The sequence below is a fragment of the Sparus aurata genome, chromosome 13 (genome assembly GCF_900880675.1).
Source record: "Sparus aurata chromosome 13, fSpaAur1.1, whole genome shotgun sequence".
In the NCBI taxonomy this organism is placed as follows: domain Eukaryota; kingdom Metazoa; phylum Chordata; class Actinopteri; order Spariformes; family Sparidae; genus Sparus; species Sparus aurata.
In genome coordinates this window covers 9,690,181-9,717,172 of record NC_044199.1, presented here as the reverse complement: position 1 = coordinate 9,717,172, position 26,992 = coordinate 9,690,181, and the positions used below count along the sequence as shown (strand labels likewise).

At 44.1% G+C, this 26,992-nt stretch overlaps 1 protein-coding gene across 1 annotated transcript in view; it reads right to left on the bottom strand.

Annotated features, from left to right (window-relative positions):
• Positions 1–25,217, bottom strand: part of lrch2 (leucine-rich repeats and calponin homology (CH) domain containing 2) — a 31,455-nt gene extending 6,238 nt beyond the window's left edge. The window contains exons 1-18 of the mRNA XM_030438607.1: positions 24,764–25,217; positions 14,545–14,689; positions 14,180–14,306; positions 13,981–14,086; positions 13,062–13,198; positions 12,692–12,822; positions 12,426–12,513; positions 9,633–9,729; positions 9,407–9,504; positions 9,188–9,255; positions 8,641–8,745; positions 8,178–8,246; positions 6,723–6,785; positions 4,765–4,813; positions 4,415–4,555; positions 3,881–3,931; positions 3,701–3,764; positions 1,483–1,595 (exon numbers count right to left, since the gene is read on the bottom strand). Of these exons, the coding sequence (XP_030294467.1) occupies positions 1,483–1,595; positions 3,701–3,764; positions 3,881–3,931; positions 4,415–4,555; positions 4,765–4,813; positions 6,723–6,785; positions 8,178–8,246; positions 8,641–8,745; positions 9,188–9,255; positions 9,407–9,504; positions 9,633–9,729; positions 12,426–12,513; positions 12,692–12,822; positions 13,062–13,198; positions 13,981–14,086; positions 14,180–14,306; positions 14,545–14,689; positions 24,764–25,004 (1,893 nt within the window). The 5' untranslated portion in view covers positions 25,005–25,217. The remainder of the gene's footprint in view (positions 1–1,482; positions 1,596–3,700; positions 3,765–3,880; positions 3,932–4,414; positions 4,556–4,764; positions 4,814–6,722; positions 6,786–8,177; positions 8,247–8,640; positions 8,746–9,187; positions 9,256–9,406; positions 9,505–9,632; positions 9,730–12,425; positions 12,514–12,691; positions 12,823–13,061; positions 13,199–13,980; positions 14,087–14,179; positions 14,307–14,544; positions 14,690–24,763) is intronic.
• Positions 25,218–26,992: the final 1,775 nt, after the last annotated feature.

Here is a 26,992-nt window from a genome sequence, read left to right as displayed (position 1 = left end):
CGTGTCATAAGTTCAAAAGATTGTGATGCTCCTAGAGGCAAATTTGTGGTCATACAGGAGCAATGCTTCGGTAAACATCCTGTCATTCAGATCAAAGGCTAGTTATGAACCATCTCCTCCTCTACCAGAACACTTGGCAGCCTACAAGACTTCTTTGTATTAGTGCCACATTATGAGTAGAATATTTTAGACTTTGACTAACAATCATATTTGTTTTGACAACCATGGAGGACAACGTCATTATGTTCACAACCGCACTGTCTTCAGATGCCATAAAAAGTATTAAACCACATGCCAGCACAGCTCAAATGACCTGCACAAAGCTCGCTTCTGCCATCACTACATTTCACGTATCCAAAACTGGAAGCAAAGAGACTTGATAGGAAGGCAGGATCCTGTGTAAATCAAGCAATTTCTTACAGTGTTTCCTTTAATGACATGATTAAATGATTAGAGAGGCTGCTTTTGGTATTTCAAACATCCATGTGCGCATGTCTCTGCAGCATAAATCGCGGCAGAATTAAGCAGCAAAACTAGCTAGCTGTAGTCATGACCTCGAAAGGACAAAGGAAGCTCTCCAGAAAGAACGGAATTAAACTTTCGAAGGAAATATTTTTAGATGGCTCTGATGGAGCTCTGGATTCATCGGGAGGACGACTACTTTCTGAAGCTCAACTGCATGCGTGATTCTTTTGGATATAAAGAAGAACATTATTCAACATTGGGTTCTGACGGATCCTGTCCGGCTGTCAAGAAACTTAAAATAATCAGTTAGGTTAAGCTGCTGCGCCACGTGCATAAATGCGCACAGGGGATACACTTATTATTTCTGCTTCTGGGGAACGCTTCAGGTAGAGTAAAAAAAAAATGTCCTAATCCGAGATCCATCATTTTACCCACTCAAATTCCATCCCCTATAAATCACAAGCCACCTGATTCACATATTACCATGCGGATAGAGGTGCAATTCATCACCTTTCAATTCATCATCTTTACACGAAAAATAGACTAAAGACGTAAATTTAGTGAAGGGTTAGCCATCCGAAGCCTTCATTACCTGCTGCCCGTGACATAAACTACAACAGCTGCTCAGAAAGTACGACTATCACTACTAAAAACTACTTGTCCTACTACCAAAAAGTACTAGTGCTAAAATCTATCAATTCTACAAAGCACCACTACTAAATGTAAAATACAAACTCTGACAGGAAGTTGGTCGTTTCTCAACTTGAGAAGCAACAGCATCGTGGTGGCGAGGTGTCGTGATCAGCCACGAGTGACAGAGAAAAATGTAACACAAATCGCAATTGAATGTAAGGCCTTTCACAATTAGATGAGTCATTTCAGTGTGACTCACTTCCATACCTTTAACTGAGGTCACCTGCTCACATCAATGTACGAACAATGGAACAAAAGCAGGATCTGGCAGGCTTTGGCTTGTGCTTCGTGCAAAATGCATAAACAGAATGTGAGGGGTCTGACCTGCCGCAAGAGTCCTATCTGCTCCATTTCCTCTCTCAAGTGCTCCATCTTCCTCCTCATGGTGAAACTGGGGTCTGTGGAGGTGTACTCCTGTCGGCTTCCTCTGGTGAAGGCTGGAATAATAAACGAGAAGAACACTGCTCTCAATTCCAGGCAACACAAAGTGATAAGTGACACGGAGAAAATCCTTCAGGACATTGTGATAAGGGATAAGAGACACACATTCCACCCCACTGTCCAGAAAAGTCTGCCAAGAATCAAAGCTCTGTATCTGATGGTATACACTTGCAAAATCGGGAAAAAAAATGTTATCTACTGATCCATCTTTATTTCAAGAAATCGTCTAGGAATCGTTCAAACTTCTGGCGTCATCTTTTATCTTTACACCCTTCCTGCAACAAAGTATGGGCACGTGAAGATGCCACAACTCTCCGGAAAAAGAGCTTGGTTAGAATTACTGCAAAAATTCATGAAGCAGTAGAAGTCCTATGCCTCCGGGTGCTATTTATCACAGTAGGTTTTGCAAGATGAATATATGGATCTGTGCACACTATCTTAAAAAAAAAAAGACGGTGGCTGGGCACTGTTGTCAGCAAAGTCCTGGTCCTATTTATTCAAAGTCAATGTATGGACTTGTGGACTTGGAAGGGAGTCCAGTTAATTTATCTTGGTTTATCTAATCAAATTTACTCTATACCATATAAACACTTTTAATAACTGATGATCCAAATTAAGAAAACGTGCCGAACATTGAGCTAATTTGCAGTTAACCTGTCACTTTGGTCCCTTGGTTCTTCATAACTGTGGTGCCATTGTCTTTAGTTTCAGCCCTGTTACCCTGTGAGGCAGATGGATTCCTGAGATCATGTGATCGTGTGATTCTTTAGGAAACCTTGCCAGGTGTCAAGTTATGCACTTTTGGCCAAACACAAAGTAGGTGAATCAATGTGGGGCAGTGTTTTTTGAGGAACTACTGGCAGCTGCAGTCCTGGTTTAAGTCTGACGTCAAGCGACTGTAAGTTTCGGGAACAACGACGTCGGCTCCCTCCTCGAGAAGTTAGCGTAGATTCTGCTACAGTGAAGCACCCGTTATATCAGAAACAGAGAGTTTGTGTCATTGAAAGGCTAGCAAGAACGGCACTGAAGGCTTTCCTCGATGGAAAAGATGTTTTTCCGTTCTTCTCCTGACTGTCATTGGCATGAGCTTGACATACCAACTCGTGGTAGCGCTCACTTAGTGTTGATCTGAGGCTACATCCACACTTACACATATTCATCTTAAAATGCATATCTTACACTTCATCTGGCTGTGCTCGCCACTGGGTTTAGTGCAGTCACAGTGCCACTTTGCTTGAAGCAGGGAAAAGTCATTGTGGCGCAGTGCAAGCCGTTGAAAATAATGGGTGTCAGAGTCGTGCCCTCACTTTTCCAGATTAACGCTTGAGTATTAATAATGCAACGATAGAACACTGTTACATTGACTAGGCTACTTCTGTTTGTGATACTCTAGGTATATTTTAAGAAACATTTGTAATGACTTAAATGTAATGGAGTACTTTCACAGTGTGGTATCAGTACTCCTTCCTAAGAATCTGAACACTTCTTCCACTGCTCGTGATTTGACAAGTATCTCATAACAAGCCTACATTTACAAGATGTCTTAGTTGCACTGAAACAAGATTTACTGGTGCACATACATCAAACTCGTCTGCAAAAGACAAAGAGTCCCGGGTCTTGTTGTGCCTTGACTTGACTGCTAATGGACTGATATAGAACAGATCAACAGTTCTTCAGAAACCTCCCCCACTTCCAGGGAAAGGAGGACTCCACCTAAAAAAAATATTTTGGCTCCAAGTGTGAAGTGTGTTCACATCACGACAGATATGGGTTACAATGAAGCACTGTCTCAGTGTTTATTGAAGCAACTATAAGCCAGCTGCCCCAAAACTAAGTTCTATTTATACTCCTTGTATTTGCTATTTTAGAAACATTCTCGCTTAAGCCCTGAGTAACTATTTGGTTTCTTCAGAAGAGGTCACGCTTAATGTTAAATACCTTTACATGCATGGGTGATATCATACATTTTGACCACACAGGCAGATGATTATAACCATTTGGCAACATATTTTCAAGCCCAGGCTCCATGATTATTACCCAGTGAAAAGGAAAAAGACTGTGCCACAGTATAGATCGTATCCAACAAGGGCGTGCAGTTTACCTGATCTTGGCTTTAGTCCAAACACTGTCAGAGTGGTGCTGAAGTCAGCGCTGCGCAGGCCCTCCTGCAGACCAAACATGTGTCACAATCAGAATAAGGCATTGTTAGAGCTCTGAAAAATGTCCTGAGACAACAAGCTCTCTAGATTTCCATCCACATGGGAAGTTTTGTCACACCCACCTCGCAGTCGTCATTTCCACTGGAGTTTTTCCGGGCGCTCTGACACTTGTACTGTCAGGAGAGAACAGACGCATGCCTTTTAATTGTTTGATAATAATCATTTGGCTTTGTTCCTATTCATGGTTTCCGCTTAAACAGGTGTTCCACCAAGGACACTAAAAATAATTATCATACATTATTTCACTATCTTTAATCAACATGATAAGCTCTAGAGAAAACTAGACTCCTAATCTGAAGGAAGAATCTCCCACACGTTCAGTGAACGCCATTAAAAGTGCGTCTGTGGATTTGACCGGAAACATGTTGCTGTAAGAATGTGTTAAACGTAACCTTTCGGTTCTGCAGGTACCGCAAACAAAAAAGGTATTGTTCGCATAAACTTGCGTAGGCGCAGCGATTTCACAGATGTTTATCTACAAGTCTATCAAAAACAAAAACAACCGAGAATTTATTGTCAGGCCATTAGTGAGGTGTGTTCTGCAGAAATATCACTTTCAACCGACCATGCATTCTAAGACATGTGCATGCTCACACCTTCAGATAATCTTTTCTCAGGTACTTGTTCCTCCTGCGGTCTTCGTTCTGGTTCAGTACAGGCGGGACCTCGGGCCAGTTTGGCTCTGAATCTGACTGATCCGTCTTCAGGCTGCCATCAAAGGAGCAGGAAGAAGACGGCTGCAAAGGAAAACGTTTTAAATCAGAATCATCATCGCTTCCACCTGAGAGACAACGTGACACACGGAATGGGAGGTGCTACCACGAACTAAAACCAAAACGATGAAAAAAAAATGTGCGTTTACACAAAAGAGCGTTTCCGTGTGGACGGGCTGTAAGTTACTGAGCGATGTGAGAAATGGGAAATATCACTGATGTTATGCTGTTACCTGTCCGCTAAGCACCGATGCTCCGCTACTTCCTTCATCCAGAGAAGCACTAGAATAAAGACATGAATAACATCAGATGACTTGTTTCACATTCAGGTAATATATAAACACTATAGATGACAGGGTTACTCGTCCCGTTACAACTAAGAAAAGCCAGAAGCGCCACGCCTAGAAAGCTGCTGTGGCGCATTTGCATGTCAATCGATTAAAAGCACAGTTTATGGTATTCTTTTCTGCCCCAAAGAAAGAATGACTAGGAGAAGGATATCGATTAAGCTGAAAGTCTGCCAAGAACCAAAGCTCTGTATCTGATGGTGTACACTTGGAAAATCGGGAAAAAAATGTTATCTACCGATCCATCTTAATTTCAAGAAATCGTCAAGGAATCGCTCAAACTTCTGGCGTCATCTTTTATCTTTACACCCTTCCTGCAACAAAGTATGGGCAAGTGAAGATGCCACAACTCTCCGGAAAATAAGTTTGGTTAGAATTACTGCACAAATTCATGAAGTCCTATGCCTCCAAATATGTGGATCTGTGCACACTATCTTTGAAAAAAAGAAGAAGGTAGCTGGGCACTGTTTTCAGCGAAGTCCTGGTCCTATTTATTCAAAGTGAATGTATGGACTTGTGGACTTTGAAAGAAGAGCGAGAACGGCACTGAAGGCTTTCCTCGATGGGAAAGATGTTATTTCGTTCTTCTCCTGACTGTCATTGGCATGAGCTTGACATACCAACTCGTGGTATCTGTGGCTACATCCACACTTGCACATTTTAATCTCATAATGCATATCTTACACTTCATTTGGCTGTGGTCGCCACTGGGTTTAGTGCAGTCACAGTGCCACTTTGCTTGAAGCAGGGAAAAGTCATTGTGGCGATGAAGCTGACCTAGCTGGCTCATAGAGAAAGTTTTTTTTTTTTGCATCAATACAAACAGATCTGGTTCGCCAGAGCGATGTAACTGGTTTACAGTCAAGTCGCATCGGACAAACTTCAAAACAAAAAATCTATCTTAATGACAGACAGATGGCAGAAATATACCACCCGGACATTCAGTAAGGTAGCTGTAAATGTCAGGGTAGTCCCCTGCGATCGAAACAGACTGAAAAGACACCCATGAACCCCCATTTCTTTCACTTGTTTCTATATAATGATACAACTGTAGCTCGACACCAACATAACATGACTGTTTGCCTGACTGTCCATAGAATTTGGGATCATAATTTCTAAAAAGCAATACGGTATTCTTATTTTATGGATTTACCTCGGCAGAGACCCTAGAATTTGCAGTTACCCCTAGTCAAACAGGCAGGGGCATGACACAAGGGGCAAAGATGGACCCTAATATTCAATTTATAATTGGAACAAGAGCCCAGTCGGAATAAAAAATGGCTCGTGACTGACGAGACTGAGAAGTTATAAACCCTCAAAGTCTGATCTGTGATTACTCTAAACATGTTTTCACAAGGAAAGTGAATTAGTCATGCTAAAATTATTTGCCTCTGGCGTCATTTATCAAGCAGAGATGCTGGACACTTGATCTTTTGTTCTCTTTATTTTATAACATTTTAAATATTTCTGTTTCGGATCATTGGACTTTAAAAAAAAAATAGTCAAGTGATGAAGAGGGAAAATAGAGGTTAATTGGAACCCTATAAAAGATTCCAGCTTACTAGCCCTTTTTGGCATGGAGTCTATCGTGTCATATTAAAAGGGAAATGTGTGCATACTATTTCCATAAAACCAACCTGAAACAGACTACAGTGTATTGTGTGAAAAAAAATTGGAATTTCCCCCGAAACGTACGGTCTTTAGGCACACAAGCTTTTCGTAAAACAGCGGGGAACAACTACAGTAAATAACAATCACAGCAGACTGGATTACTCGGCCTGTGGTCACCATTACCACGTGCCATCTACATGATAACACTTTGACTGTGACTGAACGGCACATACCTGCGAGCCGTCTGAGGTGGGGCCCTCGGTTTGCTGCTGGAGCCCCCAGAGTGACTCAGGAACCTGCAGATGGAAACAGAAGCAGGTTCAGTTATGGAGCGATGGAACAATAATACAAGAGTTTTTGTTCCATGACGCAGGTGTATTGTCCCAGTGTGAGTCATTTACAACAGCAGTGACTCATGTTACCTGAGGCACGTCATCCATTTACAGAGACACACTTACAAGCATAGATGTCCTGATAAAATAGAAATCCTGTGCTAACTCAGATTTTCTGGAAGGGCCCTCAACTGAGCAACAAAGGGCCACGCAGCCGCACAATGGATGGGATGAAAAACAATTCTCATTCAAGCATAGAAACAGCTCAGATTTCCTCATCGTAACTCACTGACAAGGACACAAACCCCTGAAAAACATAAAGCCCGTATGGGAATGGATGCTGGCATAGCATTTATATAACATATTAAAAGTGCAACGTACAAGAGTTTTAGTTGAAAATGTTCAAAGATTAAATGATCAACAAAATACAACAGAATAACAGTATTAATGTTATGAAGCCCACTGCAGAGATATCCTCTGAAGTTAGCACGCTAACCCGCTACTTGGGAGTGTACCTATGTTCCCCGGGTCCTATGTTTTAAAAAAAGGTCCTATGTTCCCCGGTTTGTTCATCAACCGGCAACAGCGGGGAACATAGGACCCTTTTTTTAAAAAAACGGTCCTATGTTCCCCGCTTTTCCTTAACGGGTCCAGTAATATTAAGGGATTATTTTTTTCCACCATAATTTCCATAACTGCTGCATTGTGCGACATAGGTCTATGCCTTCAATGATTTAATTTAAGTTAATTTAATTTAATTTCGTTAGGCCTACAATATTGTCAGTTTATTTTGAAAAGCATTCGGGACAATATCCATATGCTGGAGTGTGTACAGTACAATTATGTGGGCGCCACAGTCTAGTCAAAACCGTGTAGAGGGTCTGCCTCCTGTTCTGGCATTTTTCATGTTTTAAGACTAATAAACCCTAACCCTTTGGGTGAACAGCAGGGAACATAGGACCCTTTTTCTAAAAAAGGGTCCTATGTTCCCCGGTTCCATACAAAGCGGGGAACATAGGACCTGGGGAACATAGGACCCGGGGAACATAGGGATGATCCCAGTCGAGGGCTCCCAGGACTGCTTGCTGCACGGCTAACTGAGCTAACCAGCCACAGCTGGCAGCAGTGGGAAGTTGCTATGGTGATTTACTGCCTCCTGTTTGTTTTGAGTAGGAATTTGATGGCTGGCTGATTCTTACACATTGCACTTTTAACATAGCATAGTGACAGCATTAATTGTGTCCTGTGCATGTTGATACAGGGACTCAGCAGAGGCCTTCTGTATCAATTCATTTGACCTGATCTGTGGTTATCATACAAACAGTGTGTAGGTGGTGATAAAGAAAGTCCATCCACCTGTGTGCCCGGCCGGTCACCCTCCGTCGGTGGATAAGACTCTCTGCTCTGCAAATTAAGGACCGTCGTCTAGAAGCCGCACATCGAACGTTCAGCAGCAGAGTTGAGGGAGAGAAAGTGGGAAAACAAGAGAGAAAGTGATGCGAGGCTGATAAGGATTTGCAGAGGTGAATAGCTCATGATGGAGCGACACTTGGGGGATAAAATTTAAAAAAAAACTGTCGGGATGTTGAGGAAAACAGAATGAGCGAGGCTCTTTTCGTGCGTTTTTCAGCTTCCGCATGCGAAATCTTAAAAAAAGCAGTATCAGAGTCCCACGCGTCGTCCGGTGAAGAAGAACGAAACTTAAGTGAGAGGGGGATGCAAGCAGAGCAGCGGATGGAAATCAAAAACTAACAGAGCAGCTTTCGCTTTTCGTGACGTCGCACGGAGACCAAACGGAAAAAAAAAAAAAAACACGCACCTGTTCTGCTGCTCCTGCTGCAAGAGCTGCACGGCAATCTTCCTCAGATCCAGCACCTCCTTCAGCTCATCATCCTCCTCCTCCACTAGCTGCTCCTTATCAGAACTGGAAGGAAAATCACTGAAATTATTATCTATCCATCTATCAGTTGTAAAAAATATTCAAGCTGAGGCATGCAATGACTTCATGCAGCAAGTGTTGAGAGGATCTGTTCACTGTCTGTCAGCTACAGTGAGCACATGTCAGAGCCGTTTGTTTGCTCGGATATCTCAACGCCCTTTTTTCTTTCAAACAAAGGTCAATTGAAACGATATTAAAAAACCCTTGGATTAACCCTTGCAGAAGAGCAGCTCAGTGCCTCTGGGAATGTTCTTTTTCATCGCTTTTACTGTCACTGCAGCCCCGGTGAGTCATTGGAATCCCTGAACAGGTGACTCCTTAGTTCCACAGAACTCTCCGTGCAGCCTGAATGACTTGCATGCTTTATTCGGTGATGAATAAGACATGATGAGAAGTGTTACGTGCTAGGGCAAACCGATGAACTCACCCCGACTCCTCTTTGGAGCTGTCTTTTTCTTTGCTTTGGTGGGACATGTTAAGAACTTTTTCCAATTCCTGAAAAACACAGACACACACGCGCACACTTTGTCAGGAGCCAATCCCCTGACATTGATTTAATCTCCTTTCAACCATCCACCGATTGTCTTTAAATAACTTTCTGTTTTTGGCTGTATTCGCCCTATTAATAAACAGATGTGATTCATACCTTTATACAAGACACACGGCTGCTCTGCTGCCCATCAGACTCTGACAGAGCAGGATCCTCATCCGGATTTGGCTCTATAAAGTCATAGAGATCCTGATCTGATAGAGGGAGGAAGCATCCGCGTTCGTCATATAAACTCTCAATATTCTTAGGCACTTCATTCAACAACCCCCGAGTCTCTGCTATTGCTTTCAAGGGGGAATATGTGATACTTATTTTCGGTAACCTTTGCAAGAATCCATTTTGGAGAGGAGTGAGAGGGCGTCAGCACGGGCTGTCTCTGAGACCTGAGAGTGCAGGCTGACGGTGTCGTCATCTGAAGGCTGCAGGGGAAGAAAAGAACGAGGAGTGAACTCTCGGTTTGGTTTAAATGAGCTCACGCGCTAGTCTTTGTAGAGTCAAATTAAAGGCTGCAGACTAAACTTCCCTCACACCCTGCTACATCTGTTTTTTCTGCCTTGTTGCCTGTGAGAGAAAAAAATCATTAATCTTAACACTTTAATCCCTATCTCTCAATGCTTCCATTCTTAGTACGTACAAAAAAGGGCTTGAGTTTTAAAACTGTTGCCCTTTGGTTTACGCTCATGTGCATTTGACCATATAAATCTTGGATTAATAGATCAAGCATCTGATATTGTTCTGCTGTCATGGCAGTGCCAATGTATGTGAACAACTCATGCAGCACTATTAGGCCGGGAGCCACGTCCACTCCTCAGGATGTTTTTTGCTACCTTATTTTCACTTTTTTTTATATGACTCAACAGGATCAGGGAGGTTACTTGTGTCAGCGTTGAACGCCCACACACATCTGTCGTTTCCCGGAAAAGCCCTCCGGCCAGTACAGACTGAGGTCACACCCACACCAGGCAAACCATAACGTTTGACCCCTGAAGTCGAGATTTTACTAGTGTAAGCGCTCCGTTTCGTGGCCCTGGCACGGTTGGAAGAGGTGCTTCGGCATGGTATGGTTGCTCATGCACGAGCACAAGCGTGGGTACGCAACATGGACACATATGTACAAGAGGTAACCAGGCTCAGGCACGGACGGGGCTGGAGCAATGTGAGTGCAGCCCAGCGGGGGGGGGGGCTTGGGGAGATTGGGACAATCGCGCTTTGGCACAGCACTGAGCAACTAGGCCAAGTGTGAGTGCGTCGAAAAGTGCATCCCAAGCCTCTTACTTCGTATTTCCACGCTTCTCGCTTGAACTGGGAAATCATTCTGACAGGCCATCTTGCAAGATCCTATTTCTGCTCTGAGGAGCGATTGCACGAAAGTGCAGCCTTCCCTGAAGACTTTTAGCTGAACGCCATGACGTATAAATACTCTGCTCCTACATCAAAGTATAACAGCCTGTTATTCTCTCCTTTAAAATCAATCACTGGGCACGGGAATCTCATTAACAGCGCCATCCTTTCAGCTGGTTTTCCAACCCTGGTCCTGGAGGGCCTCCTGCGCTGCATGTTTTAGATGTTTCCCCGCTCCAACACACCTGATTCAAATGATCAGCCCGTCATCAAGCTCTGCTGCAGTCTGACAACAATTCACTCATTCAAAACAAGTCTGTTAAAGTAGGGAAACATCTAACACATGGAGGGCAGGGGCCCCCCAAGGAACAGGACGGAAAAACACTGGTGCAACGCAGTGATGTGCACAAGGGGGGGGGGGGGGGGGGCAGTCGCCCCTCCTCGTGGCCCAATTGTTGAAAAACGCGCGCTAAAGTGCCCTCCTGAGAGCCAAAACGCACGCTAAAGTGCCCTCCTGAGAGCCAATACGCGCGCTAAAGTGCCCTCCTGAGAGCCAAAAAAGCATGCTAAAGTGCCCTCTTGATTGGCAAAACACACTAAACTGCCCCCTTGGCTGGTTAAAACATGATAAACTGCCCTCTTGGGAGCCAAAACACGCGCTAAAGTGTCCTCTTGGGAGCCAAAACGCGCGCTTAAGTGCCCTTCTTTTCGCCCCTGCCCTTCAAAAAGTCTGCGCACGCCACTGGTGCAACGTATTCGATCACGCTGCATACTGGGAGGTCCGGGCTACCGTTTGTGTAGGTGTCACTATAACAGTAAGGACAGGCGCTGGCAGATTTAAGCAATAGCTCCACTGCTGTTCAATCATCAATCAAACATGAAGGGTTGAAAGGAACGCCTCATTGCTCCTATGACATTGCTTGGTTTTCTCTGTTCACACTCGTGTTTCGCTTCAGTTGCGTCTCTTTGCATCTTTCCCGCTTTGTATGAGGGATTAAGAGGCAAGTGAGGCAAATGTGAATGCAATTTAAGAGACTTGTGTGGTACCCTTTGCTATTTTCCATCTGACCAGCTCTTCCATCAGAGCGCCAGTCACCCTTTATGAGCCACCTGTCCACCCACCTGCTTCCCATTAACCAATCTTCCCAGTTAGCATTCAGTTAAAACAGACATTATAATTCCTAGATGCATACACACCTTCCTGACCATTATTTTGTCTTGCCTGTCAGCCATTGCATATGATCCTCAACCAATTTCTACCGCGGCCTGCCCACTTCGGCGTCTTCAGATTTGTTGCTATGAGCCTACATTTCCACTGCAAGGCTTTTTCATCCTCTACTGAAGAGACTTTGTCTGAAGACTGACTGCTATTGCCATATATTAGATTAACTATTCTAAAAAAGTGAACCAACAAAACAAAATACTGGCTAGAGGCAGCACCTAAACTTTGCTTAAAGGTCCAGTGTGTAGGATTTAGGGGGATCACCTGGCAGAAATGCATCATAAGATTAAAAATAATGTTTCCATTAGAGTATAGTCGCCTGAAACTAAGAACGATATCTCGCATTTTAGGTAGAGGAGGGTGAGGTGAGGAGCTGTTCGGTTGGTTTCGATCTGAAATATCACCGCTAGATGCCACGAAATACCTACACAGCGGACCTTTAACATCGTTTCACAAAGAAAATTCTATTCTATCTTAAAAATGTTCTGGCAGGTAGTAAAAAAACATCATGTGTTTTCAATGCTATCAGCCGATGTCATGTTGAACTCTGACCTCAGTTGTAGATAGCCTCTTGTCACCATTGTCACTACCAATTCCAGAGTCAGGACCGTGGTTCTTGCTGGGATAAAAATCTTCCATGCTGTGAACATACAGAGCAAACTGCTCGTTAGTGATCCGCCTCAGTAACAGGTAATCGACAGAACACCGTGAACTATGATCAAAGGAGAGCATGTGTAGATGGAAATCATTCTTTTGAACACTAGGAACATATATGATACACGATGAAGCAGGTGCATTGCACGTCATGTCGTCAGTACCTATCGGTGAGTGGCTGTGGGAGGCAGCGTTTGCCGAGGGAGGGGAGGTCCAGGGTGTCCGGCTTCTTGTCCGTCCTACACGCCTGGATGTTCAGGTACTTGAATATGTGCACTTTGCCCTTGAGACAAATCTGAAACAGACAAAACGCACACAAGTTATCTCTAAAGGAGGACTGGTTCATGTATCCACTAGATGGTGCAGTTGTACCAGGATGATAGATTGCGAGGGACAAGCTGTCAACTCAACCACATACAGGATACCAACAAAAACCGTTGTGCATTTATATATATACATAGATATATATACATATTTTTGCATGACATCTACATTATATGCACAAACTTAACAAAATGAGAGGCATGCACTTACCTGTGCGGGTGGAGACTGCATAGGATTGTTGTCCAGGATGATGTGCTGCAGCTGCCTGAGTTTCCTGTAAGCTGCAGGAATCTCTGTGATCTTATTGCAGGAGAAGTCAAGTCGGATGAGAGGCAAGTCAGCCAACTCTGCAGGTGGGGACGAGAAGAGGTTCATGAGCAGCGGTTGTTGAATGATGTGTGCAGTAGGACGACGTCTTAAAGGAGAACCACGGTGATTTATTTGCAGTTCGGTTAAGCTCAGGAACTTTATCACACTTGACCCCTGCGACCCTAACACACGCGTTTTGCTTGTGCTTTCCGCTATTTGTTTAAAGACCCTTTCTCTGAATTTACAGACCAATGTGCACTCGTCTGTCTTGCCCCACTTGCCCAAAGGAGGATTCTTCTGCACTGGCAACCTCCTGAGCCACCAAACAACTCCCAATGGATGAGTGACATTTTGCTCCATGTAAGTCTTGCAAAAGACTAAATATACACACATAGGATCCAAGGATGGCTTTTAACCTTTCTAGATTTGGAGATTGGAAAGTTCTGTGAAAAATGTATATATATTATTATATATCAAACTATACTGTATTAATTCAATTCACTGCAGGGTTATGGGTCAGGGGTTAGAGGTTATGGTTGCGAAGAGGTACCTGCAACTTTGGTCATACTTGGTGGCCATATGACCGTAACACACTCGAGTTGCTCACAGTCATTGTGCCACATTCACTTGCCCTTGAACTTCATAGAACAAAAACTACAGTACTAATCTTCCATCGAGCGGTTTGAGCAGAACTGATGTCTACATGACAGCCGACATAAAAAAACACAGTTGAGGTGTGATTCTTGGCCGTGAGAGGACCGGTGTGCCCGCCAAAAATGTCAACGTTAAATAACGACGGGGTGAGTAGTGATGTACTGACCCTCAGGCAGCGTGTGAAGACAGTTCTTCCTGATGTTGAGTTCCCGTAAGCCTTGGAGCCTCCCCACCTGAGCTGGCAGCGCCTGGATCTCATTGCAGCTCACGTCCTGCAAGGGGAGACAAAGTGTAGGAAATGGAATAACACTGGCGGCACGATCTGCTGGAGTTCATATGCACCGACACACGTACGCGCCGCTCACCAGTTCCATCAACTCTTTGGACCGGCCGATCTCCTCCGGGATGGACACGAGCTTGTTGTTGCTCACGAGCAGAACTTTGAGGGGGAGGCTGAACAGGTATTTTGGCAGAACTGACAGAAGATTTCGGCTGGGGATAAAGATAAAACAGTGACCTACATTGTAAACAGCACACAATAGGATGTAGCAGTGAGTATCTGGGCGCTGGGAATTGAGTTTCAGCAAAAGAGGAAATGCCTCTCTTTCATGTGAGCATTTCATGCCCTGTTTGTGTTCTTAAATGGGGAACAAGCACCTCCTGAGAGATGTAAAATAAAACACACTGATACATTCCCCAAACTGAAAGTATAGTCTTAGCGATGACCCACCTGATGTCGAGATAGGTCAGCATTTGCAGATTGATGATGGCTTCTGGGATGCACTTGATGCAGTTGTGGTAGAGGTTGAGCGACTCGAGGGGGGCGAACAGACACACTTCTGGAGGGATTTCCGTGAGGCGATTCTTGGACAAATCTGCGAGGCACGAATACACACGAAAACATGAGAACCTAGAAAGCAAGATCTTGGCACCGTCCATTAGGTTTGCTTTAGAGGTTTGAAAGGCTAATCAATACGTCTCCGTGACTGAGCGGTGGGCAGAGCGCCTACTCATCGAGCACTGGTCTAAGATTACACCAGAGTCTCGGGCCCTCAAAGGTTTGAGTGCTACCGGCTGAGTAATATCTCAGTATTTCCACCATCGATCTCGCAGGGAGTGGCCTGGTAATGGCTTGAGATTCATATGAATGGATGGAAAGTGAAAACGCCATATCTTTTTGGCGTGTTTTTTGATGCGTTTCTGTTCTCACTCTCATAAAAGGGACATTATGCGTCATTGTTTTTTTTTAGCAGTTGTTTCATTTTCGCATTTTTTTAACAAACAACTGCACTTGGAGTTGACTTTTTGTTTATTTCTGTTCATCATTTCATGCTTTATCACTTGGTTGCTGTATTATTTCTGTTTCTGATCGCAGTAACTGCTTGAATAAGGTAGAATTGCATCATTAGAATGGCACAGACGGACCAATAGACAACCCAATATGTCTACAAATACAACATAACCTCTGAATGAACGTGGGATTTCATGTATCCGCAGTGTTCTGAAATAAATCAATGCATTATAATCATGGAGCCAAGAAACAGAGATTTTTCCTCAGACAATAATTGTGCCATCAAAATCCATTATCGCTGCATCCGTACATGTTAGCATGCTATAACATTAGCTAATTTGCAATAGGTCAGTCTTGCAGGTACTGAATCAACAAATTATTTTAAACATCTTGAGGTGGGCATTAATATGTGTACCATCCAAACCTTCACCTGAAACCGTACGTCAACTTGAACCATGCTATTTCAAACTGAAAGCATTATCATGTACAGTATTTTCTATGGATATTGAAATAGATGCCTCGTAGGTATAACTCAGGTATAGTTATTGCACTTTGCACTCTTCCTGATAAACAATAAACCGTGGCCATATGCTGTAAAATGTGGCATCTTGTGCATATTTATAGATATTCTTCATATTTCAACATTTGTTAACACGTTGATCTCATCGGTTCCATGAGAAAGGCAAACTGGTCCATGCTGATGCTGAATCCATAAATAACAAACCTTAATTCTAAAGTGTCCGACACAGTTAGTACAGACTGTATCTCATGTGATCTGCTTTATTACCGAGGCCAATTTGCCGCAAAATCACCGCCCCGCATTAATCAGCAGGCTGCTTCCATTTTGCAACAAGAATATGGATGAATACCGCCACAGCCTCTCATCTGCATCTGCCTCTTACGCTAAAATATTTAGATACTGGCTCTCTCGCTCAGGAGCGCCAGAGCAGTGGAGGCACACTCAGGCAGATTGTGATGTGTAAGCTCATCGTCGCTCGATGTCTGTCCTCACGCACGTACATCACGTACCAAATCTCTACATACGCCATCAGCCAGACCCGCGCTCACTCTGGGCGACTGGGTGCCTTTGGACCACGCGTGAAGCCCAAGTGAAGGCGCATTACGCCTCAAGGTTGATGATTCACTCGCACAGATCAGGACATTTTCACGCACGCATACACATGCATGCACAGAAATCTTTACAATCTCTCTCTCTCCCTCTCTCTCTGTCTTCTATTAAATAAAACATGACGCATCCATTTAAACAGGAAACATTAAGATACATGGGGATTTACGAGAATGCATACAAAGACTACCTCGCATTGTGCAGACTTCACCTTCAGACGCATATTGATTCAGTAGCTGCAAATTGATGTGTGCGCGTGTGCGCGCGCGCGTGTGTGTGTGTGTGTAAACGATTCCTGTCTTCTGAATTATCTCAGGGTGACAAGATAATTAGAGACCTATGTGAGGAGCTGCACAGCCACAGATAAAAACAGCTTCCAGTGATTCAGTCCCGCCGAACTGAAGTGCCACATCCACACTGCCGGGGGAAGCAAAACGCTCCCGCGCCGCCATGCCCTTAGTGCGTGCCAATACATATAGCTACCACCCCTCATCGAACAATTAAGCCGCATAAGCTTTACTGAGAGCAAACAACCCACTGACCGACTGCAGCGAGGGCTCTGTTTGCTGTGGACGGATTAGCGTGGAGAGCACACAAAACATCATATCAGTAGCTTTCATTCAACGTGTACATGCGGATGTGGCAACCTTTAATCCCTGAGGTTACGAGGCGTCATGAGGGGCTGTGGCTGCGCCTTTAAATAGGCTCCGGCTTCTAAGCCTCCTTAAATGAGCAACAACAGACCAGACAGGCCTCGATCTGTAAGCAGAAGTGAGAGAGAAGGCCATGAGACAGTCTGAGGCAGCGCAAAGGGGAAAATAAGCCCAGAGGTTAAGGGGACAGAAATTATCACATGGGGACAGCCTAAAGCCGAGGTCACAGGGTATACTTGTTTTCCATTAAGAGTAAATTTTCCCTCTCCCTGAGGCTCGGACCTTGAAGCTGTGACCCAGCTGTACATTGATGACTCTTCCCCCCTCCAACACACACACACACACACACACAGCTGGCTGGGGGATTCTTCTATAGCAGTGGAATCATGTAGACAACGATGGTTAGAAGGGGGTGGGTGTAGTGGAGGCAGTCTTTGTGAGCTCCATCCTCCAATCCAGGCCGTGCACCATCTGCAGCTCACAGTGGGCCTTTCATCCACCTGCTGGTCGCCCAGAGCTCCCGCAGGACGGGGCCCCCGCCAGGCAGACGAGCCCTCCACCCTCCAACAAGGCTCCACTATGTGGCTCCACCCTCGCTCCAAATCATCAGACTATTCATTGAAGTTGCTGGTGCAGACGATGTCTGGCTATGTCCTCCCATGACACAGCAAAAAAGATGTCCTGCTGGGTGCTGGAGTAAACACCAGACCACAGGCTCTCTCTATTTTCAATTCAAAGGTATTATTAGCATGAAAGATCTCTCTCGACTGTGAGCCGCTGCTCTAAACACGAGATATTTTGAGATGACAATTGAAAACCTGTGATCATCTTTATGAAACAACGGCAAAAATCACTGACGGTCTGCGAGAAAATCTGTCGCCAAAACCACTTCATCGGTTCATCCCACTACAAGGTTCAATTTAATGAAGACATGACAAAAACATGATTAATTGGGGTTAATTATTTGCGTCTCGCAGCAGACGTGACCACAGTGTGTGGGTGTGGTTTGGAGCGACAGCGGGTGTTAAGTTGCAGGCAGGTACCTTCTGTGCAGTGATTCATGTATCTGATGGGCAGTCAGCTGGGTGCCCCTGCTATCAATCTGCTCCTGGAGATACCCAGATGGGATGAGACCGAGATGGGCGGAGTCGGGGGAGCGAGGTCATATTGTACCATTCACAACTGACACTGGCGTTCAGGATGGCTCAGGACTTGTCACCAAACCGACAGCGGCAACGTTTGGGAGTGGGTCAGTCCAGGGATGTGTTGGTGAGCTGAGCGGATGGTGACAGAGTGGTTAGGTCATGCAGATTGATGTGTGTGAGGTTTGCCCCCGGGGGGGATTGGGCATTCTCTGGATCAGCTGTATTTGCTTTGAAAGGGGGTTGTGAGAGGGGGGGGGGGACTTTATTGTACTCACATGTCCAGTTAATGCAACATAATCACAGAGAATCTACAGCCTACTTTCCTCGCTTCATCAGTCCCTGACACAGCACACATATGCAGACGGATTCATGCATACACGATTGTGCATAAACATGTCTGAACACATTATTAGAAGTGCTTTAGATATAAAATATCAACGCTCACATGATGCTTGGTTTTTTCCTCATGCTTTTTTCCAAGGAGGTGATACTCACACAGACTCACACACACGTTTGTACAGCTGTCCTTGTGAGGACCCTCATTGACATTATGCATTCCCAAGTCCCTTATCCTAACATTAAGCATCAAAACTACCCCTAACCCTAACCTTAACCCAATTCTGAACCTATACCACCAAACCAAGTCTTAACCCCAGAAACAGCCATTTAACGGACTGGTGAAAATGTCCTACCAAAAATGGCTAAAACTCAAATCAGTTCTCACAAACATAACACGCATTTTTTCATCATGTTGGGTTATCTGTCATCTCCAACAGTCAATAGTGAGAAAACCAAAAATAATCATCAAAATAAAGTTGTCCTTCAAAGTATAAAGAAGGGTTATTCTGGTACAAAGGATGCCTCTGATACAGCCGACGCACCGATCCTTCACAACATGATCTATTAGCCGCAACACTGGACGCTGCCGGGAAGTAGCGGCGTCCCATACGCCTGTTTGTAGCCAATATCCTTAAACAGCAGCTGATTTGACATAAAATTGATGTCAGCACTCATATGACACCCACAGATCAGTAGTGTGCAGCTGCACAAAAATAACTGAGTGGAATGAAATGAAAAATCTGACTCATGTTCACTCATCCATACTGAAAATTAAGAGGCAGAAGCTGCGGCTGCACGCTCAACTTGACACTGTAACCGCCTGCTGATTAACAGAGTCACCTCTGATCTAAACCAGAGCACGCTTTGAAACACGATTAGGTTGAAATAAAGACGCACAAACGACTCTCATTCTATTTGCAAGTGACTTATTTAGATTGTAGGCTACCTGTGAGTTTTGCACGAGCACAAACGCCAAACACATGGTGATTCGTTAATCTCTGTTGTGCAGGTTGTGTCTATTTCAATTCACTTTAACTCTGATCCAAAAAAGGCTATTAAAGATTTCTATGTATATGGATATTACCCATTGTTTTGACATCATGGAGATTAAAACATTGCTTGATTCATCAAAACGCTGATTGACCGATAGATCAATGAAAATATCATGAGTTGCAGCCCTAAAACTGAGGAAAAGCCAGCACCACTGAAACCTTTTTTCAATGATCCATTGACCTAATCTAAAAATGTTCCTATCTGAGGCTTGTGTGGAACATGCCGTCCAGTTCTTAAAATACCACAGTATCTCCAGATCTCGTCTTTACTTTATAAGGACCAAAAATGATGCGGCGCTTACCAGACGTTTCCTAAAATAAGATCAGTGACTCCACTATAAAGAACAATCACCAGTAAGTGTTTAAAGAGGAAATCTTCCTCAGACAGACAGTAAATGTTTGCACATAAATCACTGTATAAAACCTGTAATAATGACAGAAGTGCTCTTTTCATTTTACAGTATGAAACACAAAAGGCATCACACTTACGTCAGTGGCGTCATTAATGTGATAATAAAGCACTGCGTTCTTCGCTCACAGGTATGCAGATGTCTCGTCTAGACACGCAAACACACATCCAGAAGGTGCCCTGAGGGAAGGTGCACCAGTGGGGAATGTGGGTTTCACACTCACAGCAATATGATCGCTTTAAAGAACTGTTCTTCGCAGATCAGCCATGACGCGAGCACAGACAGGTTGTTCTTTCATTAGACGGCCAGAATGTTCGATTGGATTTCGAAATCTGCGTCACACGTTGTCCTGCTGTGCGAGGTTGTGTTTTCAACTGCCGAGCCTCTTGGAGCCATTTGGATAAACTGGCCGCATGAGCAGTGCCACTTATGGGTTACTTATTTACACAAGTTGACTATTAAATCAGAGTATGCCGGCCTGATATGTGTGTGTCCTTGCGGCGACTGTCCTTCACAGGCTGTCTTGAAGGACTAAACTTCTCAGGAATGTCACCGCAAAGACAGCTTCCTACAATGAGAGACCGTCTCTGCCACCTGTTTCAACCAGCTCTTCACTTTCCACTGCAGGAGTCTGGACATGGAGCACAATGAATCTGTGCAGATATTTGGTTTTACTCTTGGCTCTCAAATCGCTTTTCGGGTGCACCCCACAATTTGGCGCTTCAAGGAAGATGCACGAACGTGCAAATTACCATCACAGATTTGTAGTGTGATGACAGATTGTGTGCAGCCTCCAATGTTTCGCGGCAGAGCCATAAAACAAGGGAATACAAACTGAGACCGCAATCTGCTGCCTGACCTACATTCTTAAGCATACTGTAAATAAGTCATTATGTTCTCTTATGAACTAAACAAAGTGGGTTTAAAAATAAATTTGTTTGTCGGGATCCTTTTCGGCTACCACACATACACTGTGCTCTCTATACTGCACACATGTAAACACAGTGCATTGGAAAGCACCTCACGCTGTCTCAAGTGTGAGCGTGTTTGCACCCTTGGGGGCAGGGTAATGGCAGGCAGGGGCGTGCCGGCGTACGAACCTGAACATCTGCCCAGGTTGATGCGCTGCTCCCCGGCCCCTCTCCAAGGTCAGGGAGGCAGCTCAGAGCTCTCACACTTTCCCATGGGACAACAAACGGGACTGGAGGCAAACTGCCGTTAGCGCACAGCAAACAGACACCCTTGTGTGAGCAACCGGCCTCCCTCTTCCTCTGTCCACACACACTGGAGCCTTCAGCCGCTCATTAATCACATGGGGACCTCTTGGTTAGGCACTAATCTGCAGAGAAACCCCATTTTAACTCGGAAAATGAGCCATGGGTTGGACGCCACGCTGTAGCTTCAATGAAGGCAAAAGGCAAAGGCACATGTCAAAATAGTCTTCAGAGGAATCGGTTATCTCTTCTATTTACAGGCACGTTTAATAATAAAGATGAGGGGCTGACTTCCATTTCAAAACCTTCAAGCGAATACTAAACTGGAAAGCAGAACTGAAAATGCATTGTTTTAGATTATTTCCTCTGCCAAGGAGATTATGTTGTCACCAATGTCCCTTTGTTGGGTGGTTGGTTGGTTTGTCAGCAGGATTACATAAAAATACTTCAGAGAGGATTTCCACTAAACATGGATGGAGGACGGGTCTTGACCCAGAATAGACCCTGTTAACCTTTGGAGTGGATCCAGATTGTTTTCTCACTTACTTTAACATTGCGAGATGTTGTGTGTTTTTCTTACATTTTCGTTAACTTCTCAGGGAATAATGCATGGATACTGATGAGAAAAAAATCTGTCTTATTTAGGTGGCTGGTATCTATAAGTACATTTTTGATGCAGACCAAAATATTCATACATATTATATAATGTTGGATTAGGCTGGATGGTATTAAGGGTGATGATGGGCCTTAGCAGAGGTATGCACTCTACTGAGCGCCATTGTAGTTGGATATGTTTTTATCTCGGCCTTTTTACATCTGGGCGTGCCGCTTCTTTTCACAAAACAGATCCGAGGTGACGTAAAACCATCCTTAACTGCGAGGTGTCGATCTGTCTTTGCACATTTGAAAGTGAGACTTCCATCTGGCACGCCTTTTGTTTCAAGGCAGCAACATGAAGATGCAGAAGAAATGACTGCAGCCAGCAGCGAGCACAGTGACAGGATTAGTCACAGTGTAAGCAAGACATCACACATTTCACAGATATGTGTATACATATATATATAAATATACTCTCATGTCTCCTCTAATCAGTGTTATATCACCTGAAATCATTATAATGGCAGTTTTTCAAAAAGCTTGCTCTAGACAGGCTGATCATTATGACATGATCTGTTAGTGGTAGCAGCATATCGTGTGTACATTCAGCACAGCAGTCCAGAAATAGTGCACATAACTTCCTGTTGTGGTAGTCAGTCCTTCCCCTGAAAGGCAGCCTGTGCATGATGTTGAGGGATTTTTCACACTGTTCAAGCGCAAGGCATATAAAATGACATCATTGTATCATGTCAGACGTTTTCATTTTCTAATAAAAAAACGGTTCAGGTCAGATTTGGGAAACGATGAAAGCACCTAGGTCAAGCTCTGCACATCTGGACCACTGACAGGCAAGAGCAACAATCTGTGTTCATGTCTGGTCAGTGAATCTGTACTCGAGTACAGTTATATTACTGAGATGTTACTCAATTACAAGCAAACCACTGGTATTAAAAATGACATTAAAGTAAAAGTGCAGAGTACCAAAAGGCATTTAACCAAAAGGGGTTTCTGTTTCCTCTAATCTTCAGTCTAAATTACTCCCAGCTCCTGCTTGTTGTGCTCCGATTTTATGGCCACCTCTCCAAGTCTGAGCCTGCTGCAGAGTTTTGTATCTTTTTGTACGTGTGTCAGGGTTTTCAGTACTCAGTATTTTATGGTATACAGTTTCTTTTTTTGTTTTTTTCACAGTATATATAGTTTTTGAAACCAACTAGGTAGGTAACACAGTATGTAACTAGGGGTAAAATTACAGACTTGAAAGAAACCGTCCTAAAAGTGTTCAAGTACCCAAAGAAAAGGACTTAATCACAGTCATTAGAGTTGGTGTAATTAGTTACTTCCACCACTGCAAACCTGTTGGACCCATCCGCCCAATCTGTCTCAAGAGGCTGGGACCAAGTTAACTGGTGTCTATATGGAGTATATCATGATAGTTTTACTTTACTTTTGATTCCAGTTTTGTTTTCTCACCTTACACTTCATCACCTCACACTGCCGGGCTGTCGGCTAAGCGTCACACACAATCTGCTCTTGCATGTGTTTTATGCCTCATTCAAAATTAATTCTATCAGCCAGGGTAATAATTAGTCTTGCGCTATTTTTGATTTTCAGTCCCCTTACTTTTGCAGTAACTACTGTTTATTCACCTTACAGTTGACCCACATTCATTCGCACTCGACTGTATTATATTAAAAGCTCTCGAGAAAATCACGTCTCTGCTGTGTTTTGACTCTTATACTCTTGCTTTACATCTAATATTCCTATTTCTATTTTTATTCTTCAGTTCTTGTGTGTATAGGGTTTTTTTTTTATGTGCACTAGGAGCTTCTGGATGCTCAATCCATCTTCATCTATCCAACAACAAAAGCATTTTGGAAAAAAAGGGAAGAAAAAAAAAAAAACGTCTGTGTGTGAAGAGGAAGCAAAATCTCGGAGCAGAAAATGAAGATCCCTCGGGGTTCAGGCTTTCCAACAAGGCTCTGCTTGCCATATCGCTGCAACATGACAGAGTAACACCATATGGGAGGTGGACTCCCCTCAGAGGAGGAAGCTACCACTCAGACATCCAGCAAAGACAACGACTGGGAACGACTAATAACAATTCAATTACACTATCTATTTCATTCATGTGTTGTTGTTTTTTTACACTTACAACTACAGATATTCTCCTTGGCTGTACAGTCTGTCATTGGGTGGCTCGTGTGTGGGCGCGTGAGACAAGCTCATTCCTGAAGCACCATGTGTAATACCAATGAGTGTAGGAGCTGACCCAGAGCCTTCAGCAGACGTGAGACTAATACTGACCTACTGACTGACTCGACTGCATCATGGGCACAATATTATCTGCCTCTTGCAAGAAACCCAGACAAAACCAAAGGACAAATGAAATATCAATCATCTTCTATGTGAAACCAAAAGCAGATCAGGGTCTTTCCTCCTCTCTGAGGGATTATAGGGCTGTATTGGCATACAGTATGCATGCTCCCAGGCAGGCAGGCAGGCAGGGGGGTGAGGCTGCAAGTACACTGCATCTTTTGTCTGCTTGTGCCGAAAATGAAAAAAAAAAAAAAAAAAAAAAAAGGAAGAGGAAGAAGGATGTACGTGGATCACATGCTCGCCACAAATGATAGTCAGCGAGGAGCGAAACATTTTACTACTGTCTCCACTCGGTTCATTCATATTCTGCTCCAGCGGCCCGGTGCCAAATCATCTGCAGCTCGGTGTGCACGCCGCCGCGCAGCGCCTGACTTGGGTGCGCCTGCCTGCCCGTCTCATTCCTGTGTCTCGAAGGGGGGGGAGCGGCTCACCGAGAGCCGCTGGCGTCGACCACAACAACCGCCCGACAGCAGCCGAGCCTCCCCTATACTGTACAATGGACAGTAATCACAAGCAGGATGTAGGGGTCAGCTCAGTGGACGGCATATCCCTTTAAATATTGTCCCCTCTATTGCGCCTCTATCCAGAACATCAGGCACAAATCCACGCACAATGCGGGCACGCTGCCTTCATAAACGCATAAACCCGCGCGTGTATATATATATTTTTTTTTTCTTCCCCGCACGAGGCACAGATCGTCTGGTGTTTTTTTTGTTTTTTTTCATGCACGCACACAAGCGACCCACCTGCTTGTGTAGTATCGGTCAGATCGTAGCTCATCCCCGGGTACTCCCTCAGCTTCCTCCCGCTCAGGTTCAGGAACCCCGAGCACACGGCATCCTCCAGAGCCCGGTCCAGGCTGCGGGCCGTGTGGTGCTGCTGCTGGTGCTGGTACTGGCTGTTCCCGGGGCTCCAGTGAGGTCCGCTCGAGTAGTGATGGCTTTGAAGAGCACTGACAGCTCCCACACCTCCCTGACCAGACGCCATTTTCGTAAAAAAGAAATTACTCTACAATAATAACAGCGCACAGCGGCAGTTTCTCCGCCCATGCGCATACGGGGTACATACCCGGGACGGACGCTAGGGGATGGGCTTCTGAGGTGGTGGTGCTGTTGCTGCTGTTGCTGCTGCTGCTGGTGATGATGATGGTGGTGATGGTAAAGCAGGGTATGGTGGCCATTTTAGGCGTTTTCTACCCTTCTTCCACCTGCACATGCCAAACTCCCAGCAGGGCCCCTGATGAGGACAGAGCAGCAGTCAGGGGACCTTCATGAAATCGGACATGCAGATTTCCTTAAATGTGGCTCCCAAAGCCTGGAGGGCAGTGGGTGGCTACCGACAAATTATACTTCATTAATATAATGGAATTAAAAAAAAAAAAAAATCAGATGGGCCTACAGATATTTCAACAATGCTGAGAGTCATGTGGTGCCACGTTCTTCTGAATACTAATACACACCATAACACGATGCATCATCTTTATAATAGGGTTTGTTTGTTTTTTTTTTAAATATAGCAATTACCTTACCAGTTATTAAGTCTCCATTACGGATTACCATCTCCTCATTACTGTCAGTCTGGTTAGGGGAAATTACTGATGGACTGAGCATGGGAGAGAAATAATTAAGCAGGATATGTCTGAGTCCAAGTGGGGCATTTTAATTTTCACATGATGTCTCACCTGAGGAGAGCTGAAGTAGTCAGCCCGGGCAGTCCTCACCAACTCAAACTGTCCTCAGGTCAGGCCAGGTTTGGCCTCTTGGCCCAGCTGACCGACCCAGCTGTCCCTCCAGGAGGCCCTTTCATGATTCATAGATAACATCACATATGGGAACACTGGAAATGCCTTTAACTTGATCAGGGTTGTAGTTATACCCTGTTTTCAAAGTATAACATGGTAGGAAAGCTGATGATTATCATACCGTGCACATGTGCTTATACATCGCTGCAACCCTCGCTGTAAATATTTTAAGGTTTTCCCCGCGAGCAAAATAATCCCTGTGAGACCGAACCACAGCCCGTGCATGTGCTCAGCTCTGTTGGCGGTTTTCCAAAGTCAAAATCTTCTGACATGCAGGACATCGTAGGGCATAAAGTGCAATAATGTAATATCATCGAACATTTTGAATTGACCCTATACATTTCGGATACATATCTACAGTATATGCAGCTCCCCAGGAAACTGCCTCACTATATATATATGTTCATTGATGTTTTTATACTCGCACCTTGATTAATATTTCATATAAGCACTCTTTCCTACTTTGCACTGCAACCACTGCACAGCAGTTTCCCTCGGGATAAATAAAGTTCCATCTTATCTCATATAATGAGAATACATTTAGCCTACAGCTTCCATTTTAACTTTTTTTTTTTTCAATTCTCTCTATCAGATTATTTTACGAGTGCAAGGCCCTCAGCCGGAAATGATATATTTAAAAATCCATGAAAGATGTTTCATGCATCCTTGTTTTGATATCATCATGTATGAATCGCAATAATATGGCATATTTTATGAAAACAAGGAGTAACCTGTCAGAAATACATACCGTTTGATATGATCTGCCAGATGGTTCTAGTGAAATTAAAGAGAAAATTATAATCTGAATCACCTTTTATGTCGATTTAGTTTTTGAGAGGTAAAAATGAAGGATCCCTAATCAAGAATTATTTTTATAATCTAAGCATGTCAGATAGAGCTTCACTTTGTGCATGAAGTCCAGGGAGCTCAGGAACCTGCGGAGGCCCTGAGAGGCAAGTGGAAAAAACATATTAAGGAACTGTGAACTGTGAACAGTAAATCTTTTTTTTCAATCACTTCTTAAATCATAACGATATCCTACATTTTTTTTTAGATCAGGGCTTCTGTATTTCACACACAGAATGTTCTTCTGCGTGAAGGATTATTTACATTTAGCAGACGCTTTTGTCCAAAAGCGACTTACAGTAATTCATACACTGATGGCAGCGGCTGC